This window comes from Myotis daubentonii, chromosome 3 (genome assembly GCF_963259705.1).
Source record: "Myotis daubentonii chromosome 3, mMyoDau2.1, whole genome shotgun sequence".
Taxonomy (NCBI): domain Eukaryota; kingdom Metazoa; phylum Chordata; class Mammalia; order Chiroptera; family Vespertilionidae; genus Myotis; species Myotis daubentonii.
Genome location: NC_081842.1, coordinates 119,139,947 through 119,165,547, shown reverse-complemented (window position 1 = coordinate 119,165,547; position 25,601 = coordinate 119,139,947). Strand labels below are relative to the sequence as shown.

The window sequence follows — 25,601 nt, the reverse complement described above, 5'->3', positions numbered from 1 at the left end:
CAGTGGGGTACACTTTGGAGGCATATGTATAAACACAAGAGAGCATTAGAATCTCAAGTTCTATTGAAACAAATTAAAGGCCCACAGAGGGTGCAGGGGAAAGGGAAAAACTTCGATAAGTAACACGTCCAGATCATGAAATTGAAATCAGTCTTAGCCCACCTATCAAACTCTAAGTGCATTTTTCATTCATACTTGTTGCAACCACAAATAGCTGTTAATAGACCAGACAGATCACAAAAAACACATTGTTTAGGGGAAAAGCAGAGCATTTACTAAGATGTTTCATTCTTACACTGACCTGGTGACTATGCATCCAACAGGGTACCAGCTATGGAGCCACAAAAGTTCAAACTTCAGAACATCTGTGCTTTGTGAATCCAGGAAGAGTCCCTGTCTGCCCTCCAATTGCCTTTACAAGACAACTTGCAACTTCTTTTTTCCCAAGACTGTAATCACCTGTTTCATTAGAGAAAAAACAAAGGCAGCACCCTAAAGTCAGCATGTCACACACAAACATAATTCTGTTGGAGCCACTCTGCCCAGGCTTCCAGGGTGAGCAGGCTTCAGCCTCCTTGGGCCCTCACGATGCGCCCAGGCTGCCAAGGGAAAGAACGGTCACTGCTATAACGTATTCTGCTTCAGCCTATTTGGCAAAACCTGTGTGTCAAGCTCTAGCTCTCTATCACTATAAATTTCCTGGGCCTTTTCCCTTCAAAATCAAAGGAGACTCAGTCTAAGAGAGGCTGTAAATCTCTAAGATGGTGACAACTTCGACCATCTGAAAAAATGGCAGACAAGAGGCTCTCACAACCAAGCAAGAGGAAGAGGCTGCTTTTTCTAGCACGGCCTGCAGTCCATGGGCACCAAAGTTGAATCCTGGTCCAGGAACTAACCGGCGCTCTCATGTTAAGGTTAGGAGAGTCATCAGGAGGGAACGTGAGAGGCCCTAGCTCTGTGAGTGCTTGAGATCTGTCAGGGTAACTTCCTGCAGCAGTTTTATTTATGCCAGCACCTCATAGAGACTTTAACAGTCAAGCTGAAAGAATTCGTGTCTCCAGTGTTGTTGGTCGATGGCATCAATTCAACATCAGCAGGGATATGGTGAAGAAGAAAACAGTATTCAGTGAAAACAGCTCAATAGTGTTATAGCTCAGTTATGAAGCAGCACAGAATGGCTGTGAAGTGGTTCTGGGGCCAGACACTAGGGCAAACCCCTCTCTGGCTAGACAGTTCTGGCCTGCTCCACCTGCTCCTGTCTAGTCCACTCCACTCTGCCCTATAGCGGTCTGCTCCGCTCTGCTCCTGGGAGGCATCTTCAGTGTTTCAGCTCCAGTCAGGGAAACACAGTGTTCTGTCTTCAGTCTTCAGTGGAAAGAGAGGAGCTAAATTATAGACATCTCCATCCTTGGTCCCCAATTGGTCTGTCCTCATGCAAATGAGGACTCCAAATTCTCACAGTTTGATTGATCCAAAAGGCACTGTCTTGATTGGTCAGAATAGTGCCACTCTGGTCAGTGAAGAAGCTGCTGGGAATATAGCTGCCCCACCTCCTGGGACTCACCCACCTCTCTTCCCCTGGCCCCACCTCATTGCTGCGGCTAACCTCATCATCTCCTTGCCCTGGAAGGCTGCCATCATAGGCCACCTGCAGCCCTGGCCCCTCCCACTGGCCCTTGCCCACTACAGGTGATTCAACTGTTTCACAATGCACATCTCTCTGGGCCATGCCTCAGCAACTCCTCCGAGCCTGGGAGTAAAGTTGAAACTCCAAAATCATGAGCGCTAATGGCCCCATGTTGACCCTGTCTAAACACTGGGTAGCTCATCTATGAGACCAAAAAGTCCTTCGAAGCCAGGAGAGCTAAGACAAAGAGGAGGTGTCCCCCTGGAGCCTGCTAGCTTTAGCTGAGCTGTATGGCCACGACCTAGGGCCAATTCTAACTTCAAGATAAAGCCCTGTTTTCCCATTGATGGAGAATTTGAACCGGCTGAGGGGGCCTTCAAAACCATGTCCCTTAAGCACGCTGATGGTCCCATCCCAGGAGTCCTGCCCAGCAAGGCCTCTGCTTCATTACTGAAGGACAGAGGCAGCAGTACTAACAATATGCTCTCCACATCATCTATACCACCTGCCACAAATGGTCCGTCCTCAAAGCCACCTCCACCAGGATAACAACCAATTGCCCTATCGGGAAAGTGTGGGGCGCTCTCTCCCCTGGTCCCTTGAAAGTCCCAACTTCGGATCAAGCTGATCAACCAGGTAAGTCCAGCAACATTAAAAAGCACCACGTGAGACCCATACGACCCACACCAGTAAGCAGTGCAGCTGGCTGGACCCATCGCCACGCCCCACACAGGACAGACATTCTGAATCCTAACCGAGAGAAGACAGATGCTCTGGAAACAACCTCAAACAGGTGAGATCTGAGTGTGGGAACCACAGCATACTGCAGTGCCCACTCTTCGATGTGTCAACACAGAAAGCTGATGTCTCCAGGTGTGCACAGAGTCACAGGAGTCATGCACTAGGCCCCCTCGCCTGCTCTGCAGTTGCATCATGAATCTCCTAAGAAAAGGGGTCCTGAATGTCATTGTGCACAGGACCCCACAAATGATGTAGCAGGTCCCAACTGTAAGTCTCCCATCAGCAGGGGTTACCAAGGCAGCAGGAAGGCCCAGCTCAGTCCAAGCAAAATACAAGCTTCATGGGGCTGTATCACAATTCATTCCCAGTGTGTCAGAAGCAGTCCTTTGGGTAACTTTTTACTATAACATGCCCAGACATTGTAGTGACTTCCATGCACACAGAAATAGCATCAGTTGGCTCAGTCTGTGGGAGGAGGTGAGTAGACCAACCAAGTGTATCACTCTGGGCTCAGGCAAGTGTTCTTCAACTCATGACCTTAATAATTCTCTCAACAAATCACTGTAAATTTTCTGCCCTTTTAATACCCTAATTATTTCCTTCTCAGCAGAGTCAATCTGTCCACATTTCAGGCAAAATCAGTATAATTGCCTTTTCAAACATCAGCAAAAATACAAATTGTTGTATAAAAAATTTAAAAAATCACTAAGAAGGCAGAAAAAAACATACAATTTATCTTTTTCTCTGTAATGGGTTCTGGGTTACTCCTTAAACGCCCACAATACCATCCAGAATGGATTTAATTTCTGTTATCAGAAAGGAATGTGCTTGTTGGCCTCACTCACAGGCAGGGTTAGGGTGCACATGGGTTCTGACTGACAATATGTCTGTTTGGTGAAACGTTAGCCCCAACGCTGCATTCCTCTCCACAGGAAACAGGCTTACCAACAGGGTGCAGACCCAGCTGCGTCCTCAGATTAATGGTGCAGGCTTACAACAGGGTGCCTAGACCTCCGCTGGGAGGGAAAGGGAGCATGTGCTAAGATTTACTCTTCAATTTTGAAAGACACAGTGATTTGCTATGAGTAATACAACACTGAGAGGCAGCTGTATAGGAGACAGTGAACAGCACCTCCCAGCAGCCTGGACAGGACACTAGGAGACACCCCAGATCCTCACCCATACCCACTCATGCCAGAACCTATCAATTATATTTCCAATAAAATGCTAACTCTTTATTAAATAATACTATTTAAAGAGATGATAGCCCTAACCAGTTTGGCTCAGTGGATAGAGCATCAGCCTGCGGACTGAAAGGTCCCAGGTTCGATTCCAGTCAAGGGCATGTACCTTGGTTGCGAGCACATTAGGGGGTGTGCAGGATGCAGCTGTTTGATGTTTCTCTCATATCGATGTTTCTAACTCTCTATCCCTCTCTCTTCCTCTCTGCAAAAAAATCAATAAAATATGTTAAAAAAAGAGATGATAATCCCTGCAGCCTTAAATATAAGTTTGAAAATACACAAGCCTATCTAATAAAAGAGTAATATGCAAATTAACCATCACTTTGCGATAAAGATGGCAGCGCCCACAGCCAATAAGGAGGGAATATGCAAATTGACGTGACAAAGACGGCAGTGCCAGCCAGAGCCACAGAGCCAGCCAGAGAGTGGGCGGGAAGGCTGGCGTCCTGGGTTGCCCCAGCAAACCAGGACACCAAGCTTGGCTGGAGAGCAGAAGAGCAGGCAGCGTGAGCAGTTGCCCTGCCAGAGTCCTCTAGTCCTGGGAGGCAGCCGCTGAGAGCAGGCAGCATGAATGGCTGCCCCACTGGAGTCCTCCAGTCCTGCCCTAGCCTTGGAAATGATGGGCAAGGATGGGAGAGGGATGGGGATGCTACATCCAGTCTGGGTGCCACAGCGGGGTGCTATGTGCAGATGGGGTGCCCAGCCCACATCAGGGCGTGGGCGGTGGGGGATGGGGAGCCCCTATTTGGGGAACGGACATGCAAAGAGGAGCAGTGCTGCAGTCACACACAGCTCACCCGCCTCCTCTGGAAAAATTCCAAGGAGAGAGAGGCAGGGAACAGCAGGCTTCAGCTGTGCCTGCCACCTTCGGGTGGTGCTGCTTTCACTCACTCACTCACACGCCACAGGCTCGCACCTTCCAGGACACGGATTGGCAGTGCCAGCAGAGCGCAGCCGTCAGTTCCAGGTTAGAGGGCCACTGCCTCCCACCCCAGGACAGGAGGGACGATTCGTGTAGGAAACTATGGTGACGCCCCCTTAAAAGGCCCAACTTCCTGAAAACCAGACTCACCCCAAAAGGATAAGCTCTTTGCTATTGTACTGATCCCTCAACTTTAAGCATCATTCACACATTAGACACTTTATCCCTATCGTTAGAACATTATAAAATAGATGTGTGCTTTTTTTAAACTTTATTTTCCAGATAAGGAGGGATAGACTCAGGGTCTGAATCCACAATTGTCTGGGTAGAAAGTTTCTGTTCAGCTCTGAAAGCCGGGTGTGTGGCAGTGGACAACCATCCCAAAAATATTAGATGGTGAAAGAAGGAGCTGGAAATGAGACAAAGTGGTATGTATGCATCTTCAAAGGAAAGTGGATGCTGCTCCAGTCTAGGCACTTTCTAGGAGACCCTGACACAAGCTGCCATTCTGAAACAAGCAAAAGTGAGGAAGGAGAACAGGTAATGCAGAATGGAAACTGCAGTTTGGGCAAGTCAAGGACTTCAACCTAGCAATATAATGCTATTAGAGTTGGGATGTTCTGGGATTCTCAGAACTTTGCAATTGATTTCTATTGTTTGCTTCAAGAAATTTCAAGCAAATGTCCTGAGATTTTATATATCTATAATAATAAAAGTGTAATATGCTAATTAGACCAGACATCCTTCCGGACGAAGCCAGGGCTGCGAGGGGAGCCCCTCCTGGGGGCCAGAGGGAAGCTGGTGTTGGCAGCCAAGGGAAGGAAGGCCTACTCTTGCACGATAGGCCTTCCCTGCCGGCCTGATACATCTGTACATTTGAATGTGTATATTATCTATACTAATAAGAGCCTTGGGGGCGAGCAGGCCAGCAGGGGAGGGCAGTTGGGGGCAATCAGGCCAGCAAGGGGGCAGTAAGATGTCAATCAGGCTGGCAGGGGAGCAGTTGGGAGTGATCAGGCTGGCAGGCAGAAGCAGTTAGGGGCAATCAGGCAGGCAGGCTGTTGAGTGGTTAGGAGCCAGCAGTCCCAGACTGTGAGAGGGATGTCCGACTGCCAGTTTGATCGGGCCTAAACCAGCAGTCAGACATCCACCGAGGGGTCCCTGATTGGAAAGGGTGCAGACCGGGCTGAGGGACCCACATCCCCACCCTGTGCATGAATTTCGTGCACTGGGCCACTAGTGTAAATAATAAAAGGCAAAAATCTAATATCTATGTAGTGAACTTACAAACACTCCCTGTGTCCTCCTTGATGCTTCCATGCCAGTCAGGCACATCAGGCCTCCGCAGCACTTGAGATGTGAGCCCAAAATTACTTACGCCACACATTGTGCATGTCAGCTTACAAAAGCAATGAGTGAAGGATTTGACAAATGCTCCAGGGAAAGTGTGGGCCACCTCCACATTCCCAAACCATGAAGCTATAAGATGACAAAGGAGGGGGCAATACCCATCTCCATTACTGTCACCTCAGAAAATGGACAATCTAGCAGGTGACATTGAGCACTCCTCCACAAAGGAATATAAATCCAGATACTGAATTTCAGTCTCTCTAAAAAGGGGCTGGGAGAAAAAAATTAGACTCCATGTCCATCAAGACCCCTGAAAAGAGACTGCTAATTAGGAGATTTGTCAGAGAATAACTTCCCACTGGGAAATTAAAATAATCGGTTGGGTATGAAAAATATGCACATTCTGGGTTTCAGACCAATTCCTCAGCTTGCCTTGTAAAAGCTTTCCAGGCTCTTACTACATTAAGTGCAGACCAAGAATTCCCACAGTGGTTTGTAGATTCTATCACAGGGACAATTCAGAAATCACAGCAAACACCATGTTGTTGCCTATAAGCCTCTGAAAGTACATTATGTTGATACATATCTTGTAGAGACATAAAAAGAATGTTAGCATCAGAACTTCATCACAGAACCTAGGTGTCCTAATCCACCAGAGCTCACCTGTCCAATACATTGCCACCAGCCACATGTGGTTACTACACACTTGAAATGGGGGAACTGGAACTGAGACATGCAATGAGTGCAAAAGACACACGAGGCTTCAGACTGAGCATGGAAAAAAGAATGCAAAACATTAATAATTTTATAGTGATTAATGTTTACATGCTAATATTTCAGATACAGTGAGTTAAGTAAGGTTTATTATTAAAACCAATTTCATATGATGCTTTTTACCTTTTGAAATTTGGTCACAGAAATTTTTAAATTCAGCATTCAAGCCATCAAAACAATTTTTTTATTTGAATACATGTTGATTCATTCACTTTTTGTAAATTTTCTTGAGACACTTAAGTGCAGCTGTCTGGGGGAGAAAGCTCTGTATTCAGTCTGTCTCCATAACCACAAACATCTGGGCCTGATTTCAACAACAATCCAGAGGGAAAGAGACTCAGATGACAGGGAGAGGCTGTGTGTGCAAGAAAAATGTGAACAAAAGACAGCATAACACTTCAGGGTATTCTGGTCACTGTGCACACATAATGTCCATTTCATTGTGTGAATTGAGAACCCCTCAAACCTAAGCAAGAACCCAAGGACTCAACAGCCCCAAATACAGGACAAGTACATCTCCACATCCTGTATAATACTGGCTTCTGTGCAATAGGGCAAGATTACCTTTGAAAACCTCTCCCTACATTAGGCCCCAAAATCAGGGCCGACAGTCACCAACATTTTGGCAATGGGAACCAGAGGATCTTTTTCTTCCCCTCCCTTCTCCCATCAGCTTCTCCTTTTATATATGCTCTTTATGTCCAGCTATGAAGCTCTCCCATTGACTTGCATCTTTATACATTCACTTTTTAATATGGTAAAAGATATCAAAATATTTTAATTTAAGAGTGAGAATCAATGACGAGCCATGTGACCCTGATATGTCCTGTTCAAATGACTGACAAGGCATTGTTTTGGCCAGTTTACAGAACTATGTTTAGAATTCCATTTAGTGCTGCAGGATAAGTCATTCAAGTGTGGCTTTTTATCAGATCTGTTCACCAAGCATCAGATAGAAAATAAACACACACAGCTCTGTGCTTCTATGTGTGAAAGCAGCATGCCGAAGTGGCATGAAGACTGCCTTCACTTGGCCCTAGTGACAGTAAGGCTACTTGTCCAGGCTCTGCTGATGTGCCCTCTGATAGAGTCAGCACCTTCACCCCATACCTTTGTCCTTCTAACAAACCTCAGTAGCAATTGACAGTTGTAATTCCAAGAAGTAGGCATTTTGACCATATCTTCCAGGCACCTCTAGGAAGATACCAGCCAACACCTCTCTCTCTTATGGACAAAGAGAAAACCCATCCTCTGACTCACTCCAGAGTCACTTAGAGGAGACAAGGAAGAGGGACAGGGAGGGAAAGAACTTGTTTGAACAGGTGTCAGGGAAGCGAGAGCCTTTGCTTAGGAGAAAGCCTGAGAGGCCACTGGGTTGTAAGATGAGGCCCCCGGGATGACTCCAGGACAAGAGAAGAGAATAAAGTTAGCTGCTAGAGGAGTTTACTGACAGGACTTTGAGAATGGGATAGAACAGTGAGAAAGGGGAGGGGAGAGGAGGGAAGAAAAGGAGAAGGCAGAGGAGGGGAAGAGGAGGGGAGAAACAAGGGGAGGGCAGCCAGAGCAGAAAGCTCTTTGGGCCAGGGACCCTGTGGCAGAGGGACCAGGAGATACTGAAGGGGAGGGTGGTGGTACCGAAGGACTGTGAAGGCTAATGGTGAGGTTCCAGGAGGCCTCTCTAGTGCCCATGGCCCTCAGTAAAGCTTTGAGTCCATGTCTTTGGGAAGAGCCTGGAGAGCATCTAGCAGAACTGCAGGAAGTGAACTAATTTGGTGGCACTGGAGACCCTGAACCATAGGAGACTTGAGAAAATGTACAGCCATCCAAGACCTCCTGAAAGACTGGGAAGGAGACGCTGGGTCTCCCAGGGCACTGAGGAAAGCTATAAGCCAACATCACGCGACCCTCAAAAAGGCTAAAACCAAGCTCTTGTGGAGACACACCTGGCCTGTCCAGGCTCGGGATGGAGGTCACTCCCTAAGCCAGCTCCTCCCACCCTGCAGCCCCTCACCCCTCTGGGCGGGGCCTGTGGGAGCAGTGTGGGTGATAATGGCGGGAATGGGAGTGGTAGGATCTAACAAGAATATGACTTTCCCTTGAACATCCTAACACATCTGGCCCAACGGTTGACACTGACTAGAGGAAAGGAATATCTGAATTTTAAGAAAAGAACTGCAAAACATCCCCAGATGTAGGTCTGCAGGATCCCTAATCCATGCCAGGCCCCCATGTCCTTCCTGGGGTCCAAGACCAATAATAATACTGATTATTATGAAAGATTAAAGCTCAGGAAGAGCAATGGTGATGACAGCCCACACTGATTAAGTGCTTACTATTCAGCAAGTCTCAGCACCTTTCAGGTGTGAACTCATTCAACCTGCAGTCCGTTGAGGTGCTGGAGGCTCTTCTTGGTCCCCACCTTACAGGACACTGAAGAAAGAGGTCATGACATGTGCCCAATGGCTGGCACATGACATGGACATACCCCTAGGGTGTGAAAAAGGGTGTATGCACCCAGGCACTAAGTCCCTCAAGCTTCAACCTACCCGTGGCCCTCCGTACCCCTCCAGGGCTCGTCTGCTTCTTCCTGCTTCATTCACCTGTGGAAGCATCACCATTTACCACCACACTCTTAAGCATACGGGAACCAACCACCCAACACCAATAGAGTCACTGAAGCCCCATTTCTACAGGGACACAAGCTCAGCGGAAGGTGTGATCCTGACCCTGATGCCCCCTGTGTAAGCGAAAAAAACCCAAACCCAAAACAATCAGGGAAGGAGTTCCATAGAGGTGCTCTAGACATGCAGAAAAGGGTGGCTTAGAGTGAGGCAAGGGTCATTCAGCCCACGGTCAGTGGCAGAGGTAAAGGCAAGTATACACAGCACAGCCCGCAGGGAGAGCCTGGTGGACAGAGGGTGTGTAAGGAAGCATGACACAGGCAATATGTGACAGGCTTCTCCATAGCATCCTGAGAACAGAGGAAGGAGGCATCTGTCCCTCAGAGGTGGACAGACCTTTGATCAATGATGAAGGTGATGGGCCTTACATAAGCAAAGAGCAAACAGTAGGAATTAGCGTGCTCTGCAGGAGTAAAAGAGCAGACATGGTTTTCAGGGCTGTGCAGCTGTGGTCAGGTGGGAGCGAGACTATGGGACCTAGAACCTGGCCTGAAGGAAGAGTCCAGGGGAACACGCCAACCAGACAGCACTTTAGGGTGATCGCCCAGGCCATGGGCATAGGCAGTTGATAGGGAGCATGGCCGGGAGGGATGCAGCCCGACACAGCAGGGCTGGGCTTGCCACGTCTCAGAAGCAGAATGGAAGGAGTTAACTGTCTCTTCTAAGAGAGAGTAATGATAAAACTTGGCGACACAGTCATAGCTGATGAGGGAAAATCAGAGATAGCCCAAGCCTCCAAAAATGTCAATACTAGGTCAGGCTTTTACAGCTCAGCATTCTGCTTCCAGCTCATTCAGATACCCTGATGTGACCCCGGAAACTACCCTGGATTTCTTAGACTGAGAACCAGATTATGGAGCCACTGCCTTAAGATGAGCACTGGACCACCTTTGGGGTCCCTATCTCACCCACACACAAGAACATTTGAGCTCCAGGAACAAAGGGAGGTGGGAGAGCCAACTCTGACCATCTCTTTTACCATTTCCCATCTCTTGGTTCTGAACTTTTGCATCACTGTTCTGTTGTGGTCACACTTTGCCAAGTTCAGGTACCAGCCTGGGGTTGACTTGTTCCAATGGCTGTGAGGATGACTCCACGCCAGGTGGTACCATGAGCTGCAGATGGGCATGAAGGCAGCCTAGACCCCCAAGCTCAATAGGCTAACGAGTCAAAAGATACATGTCCCTTCTTGCCCTTAACCCTTCTTGCCCTATTTATATTTTCAGCTCAAAATAAATCCCGAAGGCCAATTTTTCACACTAGCTATTTGGTTTGAAACTTTAAAAATCAATTTTTCCAAAAGTTAGCTTCCAAACACAAAATGCTGCCTCATTTCTCACTTTCATCTCACCCAACCCTCTCCACCTTATATGCCTCAGCACCACCATAGTTCAGGCCCTGCATCCCACACACAGAGAAAGCCAGAGGTCAAAAGTCAGTGTCAAGGGCTCTAGGAAAACAAGGTCTGCTGATTCTGTGACTTAAGGCAGTTTTTATCCAAACTACCATCATCTGTGCCTCGTCTGCACAATCTCTACTTAAAGAATGTCTTTAAATTGACTCACTTTTTATTTGTTTCTAAATAAAACTTCATGTAACTACCATAATTTTTTTAAAGGTACTACCTGATATACCAGTAAATAGAAGGGACCACTACAATAAACACAGACATTAATGTAACAGCATATCACCAGCCACCGCCTGGGACATTTGGCAGCCACTATGCTGGGCTCCCACATTTGGGTCCCTGTTTCCCTACCAGGAACATCAGCATCCAACTGGCACTCTCCCCTTCTTTCTCTTCTGTGCCAGGTGACACTTCACCAGCCAAGATGCCACTTATGAGTCTTCCCCTATAACACCCTTTGCTGTGCCTGTCAACATGACAACTGGCATCTTGAAAAGTGACATCCTTGAAAATTCCTCAGCCTGATAAATTTTCCCACTTACATTTGAAGAAGAGTGAAAATGACAGCCACCTTTCCCCACATTGACTGACAAGCTCACAGTGCTTTCTTCACTCAACGACAGTCCCTGATTACTTAGCAGGTAAGGCCAGCTGAACACCAACTATCAGAAAATAAATTTCAGGAGAAACCAAGATGGCAGCATAGGTAAACACCGGAAATTGCTGCCTCACACAACCACCTCAAAAATACAACTAAAAGACAAAACGGACATCATCCAGAACCACAGGAAGGCTGGCTGAGTGGAAATTCTACAACTAGAAGGAAAAAGAAAAGCACACTGAGACTCAGAGAAGGTGTGGAAGTAAAATGCAGAGGTACGGAGGTGCACGTGGAAAGGGCTGGCAACTGAGGACATGGTTGTCTTTTCCAATCCAAAGGGAGTCTCAAGCTCCTGACTGCTCTGAACTCCAGTTCTGGGTGAGTCTCTGGGGACCCAGACTCATATGGGGAGAAACTGGACTGTCTGGCATCGGTCGGAACTCGAGGGTGGCTTTCTCTCAGAGGTGCTTGCAGCAATTACCGGGACACTGAGATGCAGGGGCTCTTAGGGTAGGACTTAGGAGCAGCCATAGCTGCTTGCTCTGCCCTGTTGATTCCCTGAGACCCCGACCCACCCAAGCTGTGTGCAGAGGTTTTTGCATATGAAAGGCCTGGCCCTTTGCGATCTGAAAATTACCTAACAAACTGCAGCTGGGTCAGAAAGACCCAGAACATCCAAAAGAAGGTCCAAGGCCCCACAGCAGCTTGCATTGCTTCACAGCTGAGCCTCATCTAGGCACCTCCAAATCCCAAACAAAGAAGAGGAATCTGCAGATCTCTCCATAGCTCCTGCTGGGTAGCCTCAGTCTGAGGCTAAATTAGCACCTCCTTAGAGATCCAAAAGCCAGTGGTCAGAGTGGGACCATCCAGATTACAACTCCTCAGATCCATAAGGGACACACTCAGGGGCAGACTCAGTGAGCACCAAAGCCCCACTGAAGCAAGTCTTGCCCCAGAAGGGTGTCTCCAGCACAGAAGTTCTCCCACCGTAGACACAGCTGATTCTCACAGCCAATTGGCCTGGAGGTCAATTCCTCCCAGTGATACCTACAACAATCAAGGCGTAACTACAACAAGACTGTGCACAAAGCCCACAAAGGGGTGCACCAAGAGTGTCCACCTCAGGTAATTGGGGAGGCTGAGCCGCTGGGCCATATAGAACACTTAGCACAGAAAGCCACTCTATCAACACAGGGAAGCATAAAAAATGCGGAGACAAAGAAACAGGTCACAAATGACAGAAATGGAGGAAAGCACACTACTAGATATAGAATTCAAAACCATGGTTATAAGGTTTTTCAAGAATTTTCTAGAAACCACCAATAAACTTAGTGAGACCCTCAAGAAATCTAGTGAGACCCTTGAGGTTATGAAAAAGGACCAACTAGAAATTAAGCATACACTGACTAAAATAAACAACATTATACAGAGTTCCAACAGCAGACTAGAGGATCGCAAGCATCAAGTCAAAGATTTGAAGTACGAAGAAGCAAAAATTACCCAACTGGAAAAACAAAAAGACAAAAAGAAAAAAGAATCCAAAAATATGTAAATAGTGTAAGGAGCCTCTGGGACAACTTCAAGCATACCAACATCCAAATTATAGGGGTGCCAGAAGAAGAGAGAGAGCAAGACATCGAAACCTATTTGAAGAAATAATGACAGAAAACTTCCCCTACCTGGTGAAAGAAATAGACTTACAAGTCCAGGAAGTGCAGAGAACCCCAAACAAAAGGAATCCAAAGAGGACCACACCAAGACACATCATAATTAAAATGCCAAGAGCAAAAGACAAAGAGAGAATCTTAAAATCAGCAAAAGAAAGACAGTCAGTTACCTACAAGGGAGTACCTATACGACTGTCAGCTGATTTCTCAACAGAAACTATGCAGGCCCTAAGGGAGTGGCAAGAAATATTCAAAGTGATGAATGCCAAGAACCTACAACCAAGATTACTTTACCCAGCAAAGCTATCATTCAGAATTGAAGGTCAGATAAAGAGCTTCACAGATAAGAAAAAGCTAAAGGAGTTCATCACCACCAAATCAGTATTATATGAAATGCTGAAAGGTATCCTTTAAGAAGAGGAAGAAGAAGAAAAATGTAAAGATACAAATTATGAACAACAAATACACATCTATCAACAAGTGAATCTAAAAATCAAGTGAATAAATAATCTGATGAACAGAATAAACTGGTGAATGTAATAGAATCAGGGACATAGAAAGGGAATGGACTCACTATTCTCGGGGGGGGGAGTAATGGGTGTGGGGGGTGTGGGAAGAGACTGGACAAAAATCGTACACCTATGGATGAGGACAGTGGGGGGGCAGATGGTAAGGGCAGAGGGTGGGGTGGGAACCGGGTGGAGGGGAGCTATGGAGGGGAAAAAAGGAACAACTGCAATAATCTGAATAATAAAGATTTAATTTTAAAAAAGAAAATAAATTTCAGCCTACCCTTGAGCGAGCTCCAGAAGGAAGAGACACGTGGCATAACTAAGGCAAAGTGAGGCTTCTGAGATGGGAAAGAGCCCACAGACAGGTCGCGTCTAAGGCCTTCCTTCAGTGAACACCACTGTTGGGTTATGGGAGAGACTGCCAGGTCCTCTTCAGAGGGCATCCTGTGTGGCAGCCCTCTCTTGCTAGAGTAAGCCAGCACACCCCACTCTGCTCATGGGTTCTCAGCCCCCTCAACAATGCCCGACAGGCTGGGGAGCCCTTAAGGGGAGCTGGAGTGGGCCAGGGCTGTGGAAAGTCATGGGAAACACATATAGTTCCAGGTTTCGGAAATCAATTCAGTTTTACATGAAAATAAAAGGAATCATATTCTAGAATAATATTAATGTGAATTTCTAAGAAAATATAAGACCACAAATAAACACCTGTTCCTGAAACAAGCATCAGCAGAAAGGGTATAGGTGGGAAGGGCGCAGCTGGCAAAGAACTGGGACTGCACAGGTGATCCAGTGTGAAGGCACTGGAGTCCACCCAGATGGGACCTGGAACACAATGGGCCCTGTCAGGCTAGGAAACAGCACCCAGCAGGAAGCAGCTTTCCCAGGAGGGCATCCACAGGATGGGGGCTGGGGAGAACTAGCAAAAGGCTGGAGCAACAGATCAGAGATGCCCTCTGGGAACTCACCTGAGACACCCAGGAGACTCAAGGAACTTGAGAAAAAACTGGCAGGGCCTGGGAGGTAAAGGTGACAAGGTGACAAGGCAGAGGAAGTTCTTCTGTGACTTCTGGTGAAAGCAGGGGCGGTTAGTGCTAACCTGGGGGTCATGAAGAGAAAAGCAGCCATCTGGCTACATGCAGCCACCTCTCAGTATGGCATGACCTTGCTGGGTGCCCACCAAGGACTCAGGCAGGAACATTCCCAGCCATGGACACCAGATGTATCTGTTGAGTCAAAGATGAAAAACTGCTGCCCATGAAAACACCTGCAGTGGGCTGGGCAATCAAAAAGAGACGCCCTCGTTCACTGGGCACTGCCCCTGTGCAGAACGAGATGCCTGTCCTCTGTGCACACAGCTCAGGGGAACAGGACTCCTGAAGGCACCTGTGGGAGGGCAGACCCAGAGAGAGAGGAGGGCTCAGAGTGGCCGTCCAGGCCAGTTAATTCAGCTCAGCAAGGCCAGGATGTATCTTCCGCCATGCTTACCAGGTGACCCTGTGACTGCCAGTGTCCTCTCCAGGTTTGCAAGTCCCCCTCAGAATCCAAGATCTGTCACCTCATTTGAGATGTGGTGGGGGTGGGGACAACTGAACTCCAGGAAAACTGTTATCATAGTCTGTGCAAAGGTGACACAGATGAATTTCCAAATCCACGAGAAGCACACAACGGAAGACACAACCTGCCACACAGGGCTGTCCTTTCTTCAGGAGCTTCTACTCTCATCTGCATGTGTGTGGACTACAAACTTGGTCCAGACAATCACTGCTCATGACAGAACTAATCCACAGGCACCATAAACTTGGTGGATGAAGGTGAACCCACTGGCTATGTTTGAGGTGGTGGGAATTTAGCATGGGCCGCATGCCTGCACTGTCCTCGACACTCTGCATGCCTCATCTCACACAGACGTGTCTGGCTTCAGTTACCACTGGCCAGGCATGGGAAGGAAATAGGTGCAATTTTTACATTACATAAAATTTGAAGTATGAGTACCAAGAGTTAAGGAATCCAAAGATTTATTTGTAAACAGTAAGTATTTATTACTTACATAGGAATTTCTAAAACACATGCAGGGTGTGTAGGAGAAATAAAGGCTTGGAATTTAACTGTCAAAGGAGGCATAGTGGCTGCTATTGCAAGGACTTAATACTGTTTTAAAAATAAGCTTGGAGCCCTGGCCAGGTGACTTGATTGGGTATTGTCCAGTACACCAAAGGGTTGTTGGTTCAACTTCCGATCAGGCACATGCCTGGGTTGTGGGTTTGATCCCTGGTAGGGCCCATGCAGGAGGTGTCTGATTGATGTTCCACTCTCACATCAATGTTTCTTTCTTTCCCTTCCTCACTCTCTAAAAATCTTTTTTAGTTGTTAACCCTCACCAGAGGATATTTTTTCCATTGATTTTTAGAGAGAGTGAAGGGGTTGTGGGGAGACAGCGAGAGAGAAACATAAATGTGAGAGAGATACATCGATTGGTTGCCTCCCACAGGGCTTGCAAGTAAGGTACATGCTCTTGACCAGAATTGAACCCACAATCCTTCAGTCTTCAGGCCGACGCTCTATCCACTGAGCCAAACCAACCAAGGCTCTCTAAAAACCTTTCTTTTTTAATGAGCTTGGTGCTCCATTTACTGGCGAAGTGGCAACCAATTGTTGGGCCACTTTCTAAAGACCAATATCATTTTTATCCCAAGTAGTTATTATAGTGACAGGTACATAGTAAGTGCTCAAATATGTGTTCAGTAAAGTGGAGGAAAGGAATGCATCCCTATCCTCTTTCTTCAACACTGTGTGACAGTCTGACTGTGATCCCTGGTGTCCCTGGTGCCTCCCACATCTGAGTGCTATGGAACACTTGCTGTCCTGTCCAGACATCACAGCTACTCCACTTCTACTACCCTGAATCCTAATTCATTTAAACTCACATTAATTCACGGGAGTTATGCACTGATTCCATTAAGCAGAAATGCAGACGAGCTTCATAATAGCTAAAAACATAAACACTGTGGCAGAGGAAACAACCCACCAAGCCACTCCTCTTTCCAATCCCCCAAAAGACCACTGATCTCTAAATGCCATAGTCCATCAAGGGCCAAAGGTAAATTTAAAGAAGAAGGCAGCAACCTGTGAGTAGCACCCAAATTGTGCAACCATCTGCACTTTTGTGTCCTAAATCCACTCAGTGAGAGAAGGGAGCCCCGCATTGTGGTGTGCCAGAACAATTTACACCATTCACTGCCAACACCTTCAGTTTGACACCCTGGTCTTTTATGGTTAATTAGAATTCCAATAGGGTACACATCAAGCACACATTTCTAATTCATCTAATCTGGTAAAAAATGACCTTGGCACTTCAAGTGATGGAATAAAAGTCACTTTCTCTTAACTAAAGCCTTCTGATATTTTATTTCAAGAACATGTTAACTGTGAAAAATAGAGATTAAATACAGGTTGAACTGAAATACATTCTTGAAATAACTGCATAATTGAGACCAGTTTCATCATGCTCCAGCCAGCAAGCGGGTCTGAAAGGCTGGATGCAGGAGCCATTGGCTGTGACTGTGCTCAGTTCAAGCATACCGAACAGTGTGATCTCGACAGTTGTCCACAAGCTACTGTGCCCGGCAAGTGGAGGAGCTGCACCCTGCTTCCAGGAGAGCCTTCAGCCAGCTATATCAGCACCTGAGTGCCATTATTCTCCCCCGCTGCCTTTTTAAAGACAGGTTATAGCTTAGACATTTCACTTTAATGAAGCTCAGAGCAATCAATAACAAAGATAAAACTTGGAAGTAATTTTAAAGGTGAAACAAACAGGTTCAAACACTTGGCTTACATGCACATTAATGCTCAACAACCCAGTCACAATAATAAAGGCCGACTTTGATTGTAAAGGCAAAGCATTGTATGAGATTACACACACACACACATCCAGACATACATACACACACATACACACACACATATCGAGACATACATACACATACGCACACACTCCCACACACCCCCACTTACACACACACACACACATATCCAGACATAGGAACTCACACACACACACACACACACACACATACATACACGCATACACACACACCAACAAACACATACACAAACACATTTGTGTGCACATGCACACACATGTGCACACACTCACACAAATCTACACACATACACATACACACAGCAACACACACATACACACACACGTTCTCACACACACACACACACACACACACACCCTTCTGCTAGGATACCATATAAATGAACCCACTAGCAGGAAGGTGGGCCCTGTGAAGTGTGCTTCATTGCTGATACGAGAATCCAGATTTCTTTATCATTACAGCACTGAGATGACGGCTGCTTATGTGTGCTGGGCACTGCATGTACATTACCTCCTTCATCCAGTGAAGCAGGAGGGGTCTCTAGCTCTCTGATAAGAAAGCTCAGAACAGCTAAACCCTTTGCCCAGGGGCACGTGATGAGGAAGTGCGGAACTCCAGACTGAAACTACCTGTGCTGGGACTCCCAACCCCTGTGCCACTTTGGCCACCCACCAAGCCCCACCCCTTGCCCTCCTTCTTCACAGGGACCCACGAAGCCCAGGGACCTTCCCTGCCTGCAGCCACATGCATGGGGGGAGGCCCACCCTGTGTCCCAAGTCCCTGGCTGAGCTGCTGCTCATCCTGGCACCAGCCTGGGATGCGACCCTGACCTCTGAGGTGTGAGAGGAAGTGTGTGAGGGTGGCCACCAACTTGGAGAGTGAACACCAGGGAAAGCAACCCTCCTTTCCCTGCTAGTGCTGTTCTGTTGAGGACATGATGCCTGAACCACTACATCTATCTCAAGACCCAGTGGGTGTGGCTAAGGGTGAGACCCACATGGTTGCAGAGCAGAAGGATAGACGAGTATGCATTCTTAAGGACAGATGGCACCACCTGACAAGCCACCTGCCCACTGCCACCCACACGGGTGGCTCACATCGCCTGCACAGGGCTGCCTGTGACTTGCCCTCAGAGCCGTAACTGGTATGATGCTCCTTCCTTGGGACCTGAGGCTCCCAGCCTGGGTTTGTAAGATGGCAGCCTCCCACCGGAAGAGCATCTGCAGCCCTGGGGCAGACTGTATCCACGGGGGTTGGCGCAGCTTAAGTTTGGGAACTTGGTCTCTAATTAACTGTGGTATAGACTGAGAGGAGGACTCTAACCACAAATCCAGTTAGCCAGTCAATCTGAAGTCTCTTTCAAATGTATCCTTAGTAATTGTTTGCCCCTGAGGAGGAAACCCTGAGGGCCTCAGCTTCCCCACCGATGTGACTAGCTACTGGATGAGCTAAAAAATGGATGAGATACACTTACTTAAATGAGATATACTCAACCACTGGCACACAGCAGGCACCCAGTGAAGACCTGGCCCACAGGAGGCACTCAGTTAGATTATTCACTAACTGCCACAAGTTGAAACACAACACTAGTGTGTCAGAAGTGCTGTTTCCACCCCCCAGGGGCCTTTTGAAAACAAGACTATGAGGGACTTTGTTGTGACTCATCTGTCATGTCTCCAAAGGCTGGCGTTTGCCTCTTGTCATCACAATGACCACAGTCAGCCAGCTGTCTGTCATCCTGTGAGTTGTCTGGCTTTTGGTGAAGGCTTCCAGGCACTGGGCCTCTTACTCTAGAGTCCTCATTGCATCCAAGACCAAACATAGCACAACACCAGACAGCCAAGCAGAAGAGAAAGGGCAAGGATAGAGCCTGAGAACACCTCCTGACCCATCACTTCCTGGCTCTCTGTCACTTTGTCCCTATATCAATTCCTAAAGGTCTGCAAGTAGTAACTGTCATCCACTTTACAGGATTATGGTGATCTTTGTATTTTAAACTAGAGGCCTGGTGTACAAAATTGGTGCACTCCAGGGGGTCCCTCAGCTCAGCCTGTGCCCTCTCACAATCTGGGACTGCTGGCTCCTAACTGCTTGCCTGCCTGACTGATTGCCCCTAACTGCCTCTGCCTGCCTGCCTGATCACCCCTAACCACTCTATCTGCCTGCCTGATCACCCCTAACCACTCGCCTGCCTGCCTGACCACCCCTAATCACTCTCCCTGCCTGCCTGATCACCCCTAACCACTTGCCTGCCTGACTGATTGCCCCTAACCACCTCTGCCTGCCTGATCGCCCCTAACCACTCTACCTGCCTACCTGATCACCCCTAATCACCCTGCCTGCCTGCCTGATTGCCCCTAACCACTCTGTCTGCCTGCCTGATCGCCCCTAATTGCTCATCTGCCTGCCTGATTGCCCCTAACCACCTCTGCCTCAGCGCCCCTGCCCCCCAGCTTCGTCCGGAAGGAGGTCCAGGAGGTCATTTGGCTATCCGGTCTAATTAGCATATTACACTTTTATTATTATAGATGTTAAGAAGTAGTCTTGAATTTGGAACCCCACAAAACCCATTTAGGAAGACATGTCGCCCATAAACTTCTCCATCAATGCTGGTTAAAGGTGTTAAAGGGGTCACCTTATAAAACTAAAAACAAAACAAAAAACAAACTGGCTGAGAAACATAGCTCATATTTTAGCAATTGCAATGCTTAGTGATGTCCAAACAGGACTTTTTAAAGATTACTTTATTAAGTAACACGTAATGACAACTATTGCAAACAGGCAAATGAAGAGACCAACAGTCCCAACCTTAGGCAATGGGTACTTGTAACTTGGTATAAAATTTCCAGGGGCTGCATAATTAACTGATTGGAAATGAACCTCCTCTCAGATGGCTCAGGTGAAAGGGAGAGGCTCTGCTAACCAGGTCAGGATTTCATCTGACTCTGATAACCAAAACCCTGATGAAAAAGATGCCAGAAAAGATGCCGGGGGTGGGGGGTGGGGGGGAGAAAGGGGTGGGGACATGGGACTATTTCATGAACCAAACAGGAATGAGTACATTTTATACATGATTCATTCCCAATGTTTACCTGTAACTAAATTAATAAATAATCTAAGCAGATATTTGTTTATTTACATACCTAAAAAGTTTACATATCCCAATTGGTCAACTGGTCCAAAAGAAGGTTTGAGGGGCTTCTCATTGGGAAAATAGGGAACTGTCTTATATTTAGTCACCTGCTACTGAGGCATATATAGTATTTGCTGGATAATGAGTGCCCATCTAATTAAGAAACACAGCCACATCCAGCATTCAGCTTCGCTATGAGCAAGTCCAATGGAGAGTAAAGTACTGAAAGCCTATTTGGAAGTAGTTTTCAGCTAAAGTCCGTGAAGTGTATAGGCTTGCTTAATGTACAACACTCCATGCAGGACTTCTGCTTGCCCAAGAAGACTTCCACTGATTGTCAAAAATCGGTGAGTAAAAAACTTTACTTTTTCCTCTCTGAAGGTGATCAAATATAAGATTAGATTTCATTCAGACTCTTAGTCCTTATGAGGTGGGCCTGCAAAGAAGAAAGGACTGGAGGTCACACTTAGTTAACACAACAAACTAAAGAAAAAAAATATGATCAAATGCTCCCTGGAGCTCAGGAAGCATAAACATACACTGAGAGCTACATGTGCCTATAAAGTCAATCAATAACCCCAAAATCTGCTCAACAAAATATTAACCTCCTGATCCTAAGTGGCATTACTAAAAGTTCAGCTTCTTGACACATTTTTTTTAATTCTACAAATGCCACCACAGAGTTCAAAGAACTGAGGTTACCTCCTAACCTCTGATCAAAGGCAATTCCTATAAGATGAACTGGGAGGATATCTTAAACATATGGTCATCAAATGTTTTACTAGAAGCATCACTCCAAATATTGTTTACTTCTCTGACCTTTAATTATGATACCTAGATAACAACAGCAAGGGCAGAAAGAAAATGTTGGAAAATATGCAACAACACCTGTAACTTGATTTAATCACAATCAAAATCAAAGAAAAACTTAATTTCTCTTCAGCAGTGATCCCAAGTATAAATATGCCTTGACGATTCCTGACCATCCATTCTTCCTGATTCACAGAGAAAAGTATGGCAAAGCAAAGTATGCCATATAACCCTAAAGCTCACCCTCCCAGGGCTTAAGTTCCTCACCTCAGAGATGCTGCAGTACTGAGTGACTCAGGTGGTAGCATTTTCCCACATCTCAATATCATACACATTAGAAGGATTATTTAAGTAGTTCATGCACCACCAACTCCTCAAATGGTCAAAAGTACAGGAATATGGTTGTGTTCTCTAAAATGAATAATTGCAATAGATTGAGAATGTACTCTTTCCCCCTTTAAGTGGGCTTTTCTACATTTAAAGAAAATATAAAACGTGACTACCTTGTTTCTCACACCAACATCCGTGGGCTATCTACCGTGCCCCGCCCCCCCCAAATAGTTCCCCAGGTGGCAGAGGGTGTGAAATTACACATTCTAAGTAGCCTTTGAAACCAAATCACTGAAACCCTCAAGATAAGGCCTTTGACTGAAACAGAAGCAGTGGGTGCTGTACAATGTAGCTGCACACACAAAAAAACCTCCAAGACCCTGGGAATGCAGCCCTGCCTGAGAGCCAGGAGAGGACCAGGGCTTCCAACAGACGGGAGTCCAAGAAAAGATGGGCCAAACACCCCTCCCATCTGCAGGATAACCTCTTCCCTCCTGTTAAACAGTTTGCACTTTGTGTTCTACCAACCCTGGTCACACACTTCCCTCTGCCCAATCCTCCCTGGCCAGACAAGCAGGCAGGAGGCCCAGTCTTCCCAGGAACCAGGACCTGGAAAACATTAAGCATGAACTTTACCCAGGCAGGTGGAGGTGTGCAGAAGGATAGTCTGGAGGTCTAGGGAAAGGCTATTTCTGGAAAGATGGAAAAGGAGCAAAGTTTAAGAGGGGGTGGGAGGGGGGGACAGCCCCAGCCAGCAGAGGGAATAGAGGTGACCCAGAGACAAGAAGACCTGCCCACCCCTTGGGAGGATGGGATGTTGGCACTCCTATGAACATGTAACAAGTTCCCCTGGGAGCACGTGGCACCACAGAGCAAGCACAGATGGTGGGAAAGGAATTGTAAGGGAGAGGATGGAAGGAAGGCAGGTGCATACAAGAAGTTCAGAGGAAAGAGGGTAGATTGGGGGGATGGGGGAAGAGACGGTGTCCAAAAATTGGCAAGTGGAACTGGAAAGGTTACATTCACGGGGTCCTTGGAGAAAAGTAAGTTAGAGAAAGAACAAGAAGGAGAAGGTCACTGTAGAGCCACCTCTGTTCTCCCCACCCCCTCCCCACTGCTCCTCACACCTGCAGGGACACGGGGAGAACACACACACACACACACACACACACACACACACACACACACACACCCTGGCGCCGAGAAGGCTACCCACCTTTGCCAGGGGCGCGTTCCTGCTGGTCGTCAGCTCGCGCTGACTGCCAACCTCCAAAGGGAAAACTGGTGAGCCCGGGGCGCTGCCCATCGCGTGGCCCCTGCCACCCGCGACCTCGGAGGCCGCCCCCGAGCCAGGGCCAGAGCGCGCGGGAGGGCTGCCTCCAGGGCTGGCGCCAGCTCGGGGCCTCTGGCGTATGCCATCCAGCAGGCGCACCAGCAGGATGTTGGCGGGCAGCTCGTCCACGCCACAGCCTACCAGGATGCGGCACTCTGGGCAGCGCAGCTCGTGGCGCGAACACAGGATGCTCTCCAGACAGCGGCGACAGAAGGTATGCTGACACGGTAGCACCTTGGCCGTGGTGTCCAACCGCTCCAGGCACACGGAACACTCTAGCAGGTCCAGCAGTGATGACTCATCCATGTCCTCGCCCGCCGCCGCGACCGTGGCCGTCGCCCGCTGCCAACACCACCGCTCGCCCGGCCTGTCGTCGTCGCCCTCGCTCTGCGCAGCAGCGGCAGCCGCCTTGGACGCGCATAGCCTGGACTCTCCGAGAAGCATGGGGGAGGCGCCGGCGGCGGCCGCGCGCAGCTGTCTAGGTCCCAGGGCCGGAGGCGGGCCCACTGCCGGCAGCGGGCATCAGGATGGCGCCAAGGCGGCCGCCGGGCAGCCGAGCTCCGCCAGAACTGCCTCCACACCGGCTGGTGGCCCGAGACTGCAGCCGCCGCGGTGCAGAGTGGCACGCCGACCGGCCTGCGTGGCAGAGGCGGGAACTGGAGTTCCGCACCTCGCGAGCCAACTCCGGGTCAATGGGCCTACCTGTCCTTTGGAGCGCGACGGCCGCAGCTAATGGCTACACCATTGCCGCGGCTTGTCCGCCCCGCGCAGTGCTCCAGGGGAGCCGCCGGGCCCGTCACGCAGCGGGCTCTGCGCTCCAAAAGGCCTCCTGGGGCCAGAAGCCCCGCGGCAGGAAGTGAGGGGAGCAGCGGGTCGGATCCCAGGGGGGCAGCGTGCGCGCCGCTGCTGAGCCGCACTGCCCCCGCGGCGCTCCATGCGCCCGGGGCCCGCCCGTGACTCGCTACCCACAGTGAGTTCAGCCGGACCCGTTCTCTTCCTCGACCGCAAGCACGTGCGCGGGGAACGCGCGAGGGTCACGGTCACTGAGGGGCATGGGAAAGGAGATGCCTAGTCCGCTGGACCTCCCTTCGCACAGGCGTACGCTGGTGAGGATTCCTGCCTCCAGGGCTCCCTGGAACTCCGAGCCTGCCCAGCTGCGGGGCTTGACCTTGTCCCCTCCCAAAGTCTTCCCTTCGGCTTTCCGTGAGCCTCGAGCAGGGATGTTTCCTCCCAACGCTGCTGCGAAGGGAAAAGTTTGGTAGGTGTTATCTCGACCGCCTTCGCCAGCGCTGGCGAGCAGCTTGGGGACGCAGCCAACACCGGGCATCCACCTCGACAACTCCCGGAGCTCTCCTAGTCGGTCTCCTTTTCAGATGGCCACAGCAGTGACAACCCAGGAGCTGTGGGCGTATGGGTGCAGGGACGCCCCGCAAAGCAGGAAGGGAAGGCGTTTGGGTTGGCTTGGGTGCCCAGGGTCGGTGCCGGTTCCTCCAGGCGGCTGCTGGCTCTCTCCGGAGTCGCGGTCGGAGGCTGGCGCCACTGCCCGCCAGACCCACACCCTCGAGCAGGTCACCGGCCTCCGCTCCTCCCCCACACACCCGCGCGGCTAGCGTAGTGCGGGGGACCCAGCGCCGTCTACTGAACCCCGCTGCAAAATCTCCTGGGCTGGAGCATAGGAGAGGAAATCTGCGTTCTCCTTTCCCACTCCCCCGCTTCTGCCAGCGTCAGAGAAACGGAAGTACGTAGGGAGGACCCTGAGCATCAGGGAAGTTTGGCGGTGGGCTGCAGACGCTGTCAAGATTCCCTGCAGTGCGCTGCCCCCTAGTGGCCGCTGTGTGTTCATTCCAGGCCCAACACAAACCCTGGTCAATTGGGTGGCCGCTACAAAGCCAGGTTGTTGCCAGAGCCAATGTCAAAAGAGGCATTCAGGTCCCGCCTAGCAGTCAGACTAACCTGTGGTTTGTGAAGTTAAGTGTAACTTGCTTTATAACTTTTCAGGGAGAAAATAATATTTGCTAAGGCTTAAATGCCAAGAACATGCCTATGAATATCCTATACTAGAGGCCCAGTGCACAAAATCGTACAGGGGCGGGGTTCCTAGGCTGCAATCAGAGCCATCTTCTGCCTGCTCTCCAGTCTCCAGTCCCAACCCAACACCACCCCGGTTCCCCCGTGGTTCCCCGTTGGCCATCCAGTGATCAGAGCCTGTGAGTTGGGTGGAGGGGCCAAGAGGTGGTCAATGCACCTCATAGCGACTAGTTGATCCCAGTCATTACACCGTTATGGTATAATATATTATATTATCCTTTTATTATATAGGATAATAAAAGGCTAATATGCAAATCGAGCAAACCAGGGCGACTGGTTGCTATGATGCACACAGACCCCAGGGGGCAGACGCTCAATGCAGGAGTTGCACCCTGGTGGTCAGTGCGCTCCCACAGGGGGAGCAGCACTTAGCCAGAAGCCAGGCTCACGGCTGGTGAGCACAGCAGCGGGGGCAGAAGCTTCTCCCCCTTGGCGGCAGTGCTAAGGATGTCTGCTTGCAGGCTTAGGCCCCCTCCCTGCAGGGAGGGGGCCTAAGCCA

General features: G+C 48.8%; 1 protein-coding gene across 4 annotated transcripts in view; it reads right to left on the bottom strand.

The window, feature by feature from the left end:
- Positions 1-24,734, bottom strand: part of SH3RF3 (SH3 domain containing ring finger 3) — a 254,740-nt gene extending 230,006 nt beyond the window's left edge. For all 4 annotated transcript variants that reach the window (XM_059688359.1, XM_059688360.1, XM_059688362.1 and 1 more), the window contains exon 1: positions 22,898-24,734. In XM_059688359.1, coding sequence (XP_059544342.1) covers positions 22,898-23,458 — 561 coding nt within the window. In that variant the 5' untranslated portion in view covers positions 23,459-24,734. The remainder of the gene's footprint in view (positions 1-22,897) is intronic.
- Between the last annotated feature and the right edge of the window lie 867 nt (positions 24,735-25,601).